At 33.0% G+C, this 7,897-nt stretch overlaps 1 protein-coding gene across 1 annotated transcript; it reads left to right on the forward strand.

Moving 5' to 3' along the window:
- The first annotated feature begins 6,929 nt into the window (after window positions 1-6,929).
- LOC131040336 (protein SMALL AUXIN UP-REGULATED RNA 12-like) lies at window positions 6,930-7,337 on the forward strand. The gene has a single exon (XM_057973236.1). It carries the CDS (start codon window positions 6,930-6,932, stop codon window positions 7,335-7,337), a length of 408 nt encoding a protein of 135 aa, XP_057829219.1.
- The last annotated feature ends 560 nt before the right edge of the window (window positions 7,338-7,897 follow it).

The following is a 7,897-nucleotide window of genomic DNA, read 5'->3' on the forward strand; positions in this document are numbered from 1 at the left end:
GGTGTCATTTAAGGTCATATAAATTTTACTTTGTAGAAATGCTCAATATATTCAATTTCTTATGTATATTAATACAAAATAATATTATATTATAATAGAATATAATATTATAATATTAAAATATTATATTATAATATTAAAATATTATATTATAATATTATATAATATTATAATATTAAAATATTATATTATAACATTATATAATATTATAATATATTATTGTACATTTTTTCTTCAATATCTAAAGTTATATGATAAATGTATTAAAGTTATAAAAATTTAAGACTTTCTTAATACATTATTAAATAGAATAATATAATACAATAATATAATATATTACTATATATAGCCTCTTAATAGTCCTCTGTAGGTTGATCTGAATTCCAAGGAGAAGGAAGTTATTGATTGGATGAAACCAGAGGTAGGATGGGTGAAAGTCAACTTTGGTGGGTCTTCAAGAGGGAATTTGGGCCCTTCATATGCAAGCTTTGTGGCAAGAAATTAGAATAGAAATAGTTTGGCAATTGGAGCTAAAAGATTGAAGGAAGCTACAAACAATGAAGCCAGAATGCATGCAGTTGTATTAGCAGTCAATATGGCCAAGAAAATATCAATCTCATAATTGCACTTGGAGGGTGACTCTTTAATTATTATTAATGTCATTATTAGTGGGGAAATTCCAATGTGTAAATTATATAAATATGTTAAAATTATAAGAGAAATTTAAATAACTTTTAAAGACTTAAAAAATTTTCATGTGTTGAGAAGTGGGTAGTGTCATTAATATAGGAGAAAAAAAGATATGAATGGTAGGAGCTTTGAGAAATCCAACTTGATTAATAGTGTTGGGTTGTACAACACCAACTACAGTGGTCATTATGGAAAGGTGTGTATTTTAAATGTGTTGGGATAGGCTCTCTTATTTTAAAGGCATTTGGGTCATTGTTACCACACAACTATTTGAAATTTGTGAAGGGTGGTGTGCAAAAGGTTAGTGGTGAAGACTAGCTATATGGAGGTGAGTTTTACCCTGATCACCACTAAGTAGTAGCTGGTGTTATTGGGACAGATCTAAGAGAAGAGACTACAAATAATTTTCAAGCATCATGATCATTTATTTGTTCAAATTTTAGATATCTTATTTGGGGAGAGATTCATGAGAATGGAGCATCAATATCAAACTAATATTGATATCGTTTCACTACTTGTGGTGTGGGGTTTGGAGTTGCAAAGAGAGGAGGATGTTAGTAGGTCAAAAAGGAATGTGTGGATGAGGAATGAAGATATGGATTAAGGTCTATTCTGGAGTGGGCACTTCTGGGTGAAGGTCTCATGGCACAAAAGGGTAGCTAGCTTAAAATTGGAGATAAAAAACTACCACTTTGACCTTTCATTCGGTGGAGTGCATCAAGTGATATGGATGAAAAGAAACACAAATCTCATATTTTTGGGGAGGCTTTGAAATACTATCTCCATGAATGGGGACCAAAATGTGATGGTGCTAGTGTGGTGAAGGAGCTAAAATGTAAAGCCTATGTGGAGTTCAAACTTAAATATTATTGGATCAATGGACCCCTTAGGACATCCAAAAAATAGCTTGAAAGGGAATTGGGCAAAATTTTGTGGATATTCTATAAGTGTTTTATATTTTATATATAAATGGGTCTCCAATTGTGTTGATTTTTTGTAGTGATATATGCATGACCAACTGTAGTAATAGCTTTAGGCTATATCTTATGTAATTTTGAATAGGGATGCCAATAGGTATGTGGAATGTTGTATTTTGCTAGATATTGATGAAGTGGTTTAATATATGGAGGGGTAGATAGGGTTTGAAGATCTTTGAATTTAGAATTGCAGACTTATGAAGATTTTGTAAAATTTTAAATTTTAATATTATTAAAAAGATTATATTACCTATATAATATAATAATGTTATATTAAATTATTATACAATAATATTGTATTTTTATATTATTTATTATTATATAATACTATCTTCAATATATGTAGAAAATTACAATATATTTATAATTTTTCTTTACATTATAAATTTTAAAGGTAACCAACTAGCTATAATTCTTTATTATTTAGAATTTTTCTTTTATTAAAGGTAACTCACATCCAACCAAGGTGTAGGCTCCTTGGAGTTCCAACTAAAATACCATAAAGACTAACTATCTGTGCATGTGTCTCTCATCTCAAAAGAACTAAAACCTCACCTAAGTCTCAATGCATCCATGAGCACCAACAATTGTTCAACCCATGTTGAGCTCCATAATGCAACATTGCACTTCCATGATGCTCTCAATATTATGACCAATGCACAGTCAATACAAAGAGAACCACCCAAACCACTGTCAAAGCTCCAATCATGAAATAGGAACCCATCATGACATCGTAATCTAACGATCCCTACTAGGAGATCACATGCTTGAAGTGAACATACCATGGTCTCAAGAGAAATGTATCAGGGAAAAAATCTAATGGGCAATCAAGAGTACAACATGACATAACACCAACCATACTCCAAACCAACATCACCTATCAAGAACCACCAACACCTCAACCAAATAATTCAAGATTCCTCCATGACCTCAAGATGTTACCCATGCTCAAAAAGTGTACATGTAAAGGTGAAAGAATTATTCTGCAACCATAGGATCTAAGAACTCCTCCAAACCATCTGCATCACTAAAAAGGAACATCCATAACTAGGTGATGAATACACAATCACTACTAAAGATTCCATTGAACCATGGTACTAAGCTCTCCAAGCATCCTGACACACCATCTCCCAAATTTGAAAATCTTCTAGGTCCACACACACACAAGTATACTTCTAATCACACCAAGTGAAACCAAGATCTCCAAACCCAAGAAATACTCCATGTTACAAGTCCCCGTAATTGACTATTCAAGTACTCACTCATCATCTGTCATTTCATCTCAAAAGCAACCACTCCAATGCACAAGTGATTATGAACAAGGATAGGTAACAAGTTTCCAAAAAATATTGAATAAATCTCATGGATATAGACAGTCCACATCCGAGTCATCCCACTACAACCAAGTAGGTTGTACAAACCTACAGATTACATGACTTGTATATTCAATCACTAAAACATGCAAACCCATTATTGCATCAACAAACTGCAAAACTGAGATATCAAAGAGAACAATTATGTAGACAACATAAGTCAAGCATCAAATCAAGCACATATTTGAGTATCCCATCATGTCCACATCAAGCACCATAGTCTAGGAATCCATCGAAAATCACCATAGAAATGTTGAGTGACTAATCATGTGTCAAAATCTCCATTCAAAGAAATAATTACACTTCCTCTAATTATACAAAAAGCATACATGTAGAGCTACAACTATGTCATCCAAAGTCACCTTGAAGAAGAAACAAGATCTAGAAAAATAACTCTTCAATAGATCCAGAAAACCGCAAGTTTTTCTTGATCATGTGAAACCATCAAAACCACTGAGTTTCTTAACACCCATGCACATCCATACCCACTTCACATTTGGAAGACTCAAAATTCTAAAAACACCTAAAATATTAAACCAAAACAATGGAAATATGATCATAGATGAGCATCACCATAGATTTTGAGCATAAAATCTATAAAACCTTTAGATCCAAGGAGCATGAATCCAAGCCATGCAAGTACAAACATCCATAAGAAAAATTTAGTTCCGAAACTCTAGGCCCATTTGTAGGCTAACTTCGCAACCACCACCAGTACATGCATATGAGGGAGATAGGCTATTCCAGAAGTGTCCAAATCGTCTAACACCTTCAAGGGTAATGAAATAACACCTTCCAATATTAGGGACTAAAACAATCACCTAATATAAGAACAATCACACCATAGCTTAGACAATGCAAGTTTCCCCATATTTCTAGAGAGTTTAAGACACCCAATATGAAAACTATGTTGCCCAAAACCATGAAACGTAACATCACTACCATGCATTAGTGTTATAATGCTATCAAATAGGAGTTCCAAATCAACATCATATTAAATGAAAGCACATTATTAGCTCCATGAAACTCCATCTTCATCATCCTTCAAAATGCCTACTGTCTCCTGAAAAACTAAATAAACTGCAAGACTTCCACTCATCAAAGGATTAATTATCAGTTGATTCCTTTAAGACAATTTTCCTCAAGAATTCCATCTAAGAAATATTAACAAAAGAAATACCCAAAAATTGAAACACCATGAATCGTCACATGCAAGAACATGCAAATCATAGTGTAAGCTCTGATACCAATTCAAGGGAAATGGGGCATCCCAAAAAGCCATCTAAGATAGTATGCACATCTAGTATCCAATGATTTTTCAAAATAGATGACAACATGCTAATACAAGCACATACTCCTATGCCAAAAAAGCGAAAACAAACATAGTTGATTTCCCATACATTAAACCTTAAAGGAAAGATGATTGAATTTACAAATCAAAAAAAAATTCAGCAGCATTACGACATACATATTTAATACTTTAGAATTATGAACAATAAGAATGAGATAGAAGAGAGAACAAAAAAATACGTGGGAAAAACCCTTTTGTATAAAAAAACCCCACGATCTGAAACATCGAGCCAATGTATTCTTCGACAAAAAATTACAATGCATTTTCAAGCTCTCAGCCTTTACACAGAGATTTACAACTTGTTCCATCCCAGAGAAAATATAACAACACATCCCTTGTGAAATGAACTCCTCTCCTCTCTTAATTCAGCTAAGGCATCTACACACACACACACACACACACACACACACACACACACACATATATATACTATATTTGGCAAGATGGCTATTATGGATGAGATAGGTGTTGTTTCCTTGGAAGCCCTATGAGCAACGTGTCATGGGATTAGCAAGATGTTGTTAATGATACAACTTACCTCTTAGACATTGAAGATAGTTTTCGAAACCATGGGCACCTAGCTCTTTATATATACATATATACATACATATATGTATACATATACATACATATATGTATATATACATATATATATATATATGTATATATGTATGTATACGTATATACATATATGTATGTATATATGTATATATGTATATATATATGTATATATATATGTATGTATATGTATATGTATATGTATAGACGTATATGTATATGTATATGTATATACATATACATATACGTATATACATACACACACACACACATATATATATATGTATGTGTGTATGTATGCATGTATGTATACATATACGTATACGTATATACATATACATATACATACATATATACATACATATATATATATATATACATATATACATACATATATATATATACATATATACATACATACATATATATATACATACATATATACATACACACACACACACACACACACACACACATATATATATATATATATATATATATATATATATATATATATAGTGTGTGTGTGTGTGTGTGTGTGAGGTAAGGAAGCCGCCTATTCTTAGTCATAGTAATTTCTATGTTGTACTTACATTGTATTTGGCAGGATGACTGTTATGGATGAGATAGGTGTTGTTGCCTTGGAAGCCCTATGAGCAACATGTCATGGGATTAGCAAGATGTTGTTAATGACACAACTTACCTCTTAGACATTGAAGATAGTTTTCGAAACCATGGACACCTACCTCTTTGTTATATTAACAAAGAGGTAGGTGTCCATGGTTTCGAAAACTATCTTCAATGTCTAAGAGGTAAGTTGTGTCATTAACAACATCTTGCTAATCCCATGACATGTTGCTCATAGGGCTTCCAAGGCAACAACACCTATCTCATCCATAACAGTCATCCTGCCAAATACAATGTAAGTACAACATAGAAATTACTATGACTAAGAATAGGCGGCTTCCTTACCTCAAACCACTTGTCAAAAGTGAACTCCACCATAAAGGCCAATAGCTAAAATACATCTCCAATACATAATAGAAGTTGAAAACCAAGACTGTTTAGTCAATGTAGGAAATTACCAAATCAATTTCCACTCTAACATAGCATCTTCCAAATAGGCGGCAACTTCTTAGAAAATAAGGAATATGCCATCTTATCACCTGCCATGTAGGATGCCACCTCATCAAGAGGTCCTACTAAATGAATGACAACTTAGAAAGTTTATAACTTAGTATAAATTATTTAAGAAACAATTAATTAAACAATTTCAACATGTTAAGACTCTAATATTGAAACATCTTAATCACAACACAAATAAATTATTGTGTAAAGTGAAGAGGAAAAAGTACGATTTCTTTTAGTATTTCAAATTACAAAAAAGTTTGTGCTTTTTCAAAGCATGCATTCCAAAATTCCCTCCTTATCCCGGAAGGTCTCTGGACAAGTTGGTATAAACTCACTTTCTTCATAAATTGTTTAAGCTTTCTCTCTGTCTATCCCCAAATAGAAACATATAAGTCATAGAAGTAGCCAAAATAGTTCACAGCCTGCACACGACAGATCTATCTGATCGAATGAATCGGGACATGAGAGCAGATTGTCTGCTGCTCAGCGTGAAGGGCAGGCAAGATTTTGTCAACGAGCCGCCTGTTTACAGAGAAGAAGTGGCCATGGAAAACGACCTCACAAGCAGATTTCCTTGCTAAAAAGTGACCACATCACCAATCATGATCTTCCTCGACAGTCACATCAACTACCCAACTAGCTTTTAGCTGAATCGGACATGCTCCTACTTGCGTAAATAATTGTGAGTGGATAGATGCAATGAACTCACGGGTGGAGAAGAATTTCAGTCAAGCACGTAAAATCAATACCCACAACATGCATTTATCTTTTATCTTCACATCGCTGTTGATTTGAACCCTAAAATTGTAAATCTAGTGTGAGTTTATTGAGTTCAGTAGTGTTGCTAAGATGGTGGGCATTATAAGACAATGGCAGAAACTGATGAGCATAGTTTGTAAATCTAAAGATAATGTTCCTCCAGATGTACCAGAAGGTCACCTCGCTGTGTATGCTGGATATGGGTGTGAAAGACAGCGTTTTATTGTCCCTGCAATTTACTTTAATCATTCATTGTTTCGGCCATTGCTGGACAAGGCAGAAGAGATGTTTGGATTCAATCACAGTGGCCCAATTCTCATTCTTTGCAAGCCTTTACTGTTTGAACAAATCCTCGGTCTTTTGAGTGGAAATTCTACTAAAATTCTTAACGTTGAGGAACTGGTAAAGAGAATTTGTGATAAGGATATGGAAACAGAGGGACTGATTTCATCTGTTATTAGAAACCATCTTGGGCACATATCTGAACTACGCTGTTGAAGTATACTGAAATCTTTGATTTCTGAGGAGTACAACCATGCCCTTATATAGAAGATCCTTTGCTGTAATTTGATTCTGTACTTTTGATGTTCTCCAATTTTAGTTCTAGTGTCTCGTTAATCATTTTCAAAACCAGTTTGGTTTGTTTTCAATGATTAGGAGTATTTTGAGTATACATGTTGAAGAACGTTTATTATTGATTAATTCTAGTGGTTCTACTTTGGGTTTGACTTTTGGTTCGATAATTCATGTAAACATTGTTGCCTAGAAAATTCAGACTAAATGTTTTAAAGTAAGTTAATATTTTTAATTATGTTTTATCAAAGTTTTCAATAATAGCTTTCATTATTTTAAAATTTAATTGTTTCAAAATATAATTAAAAGATGGAGTATCTGGAGAAGATTAGAGGATCAAGTTGTTGGAGAGCATGGATGATGATGATAGGTTTGATTTCTTCAGATTTATTTTTATAGAGCTAAAAGACACTTCATGTGGACATAGGTTATAGTGATGTATTCTAAGAGTTTTCTTTGTAGATTAGATGTTCATTCCTCCATCG

This window comes from Cryptomeria japonica, chromosome 2 (assembly GCF_030272615.1).
Source record: "Cryptomeria japonica chromosome 2, Sugi_1.0, whole genome shotgun sequence".
Classification (NCBI taxonomy): Eukaryota; Viridiplantae; Streptophyta; class Pinopsida; order Cupressales; family Cupressaceae; genus Cryptomeria; species Cryptomeria japonica.

Bases quoted from the DNA above. Each gene is read 5' to 3' on its own strand.
- LOC131040336 (XM_057973236.1), top strand. From the start codon at position 6,930: ATGGTGGGCATTATAAGACAATGGCAGAAACTGATGAGCATAGTTTGT.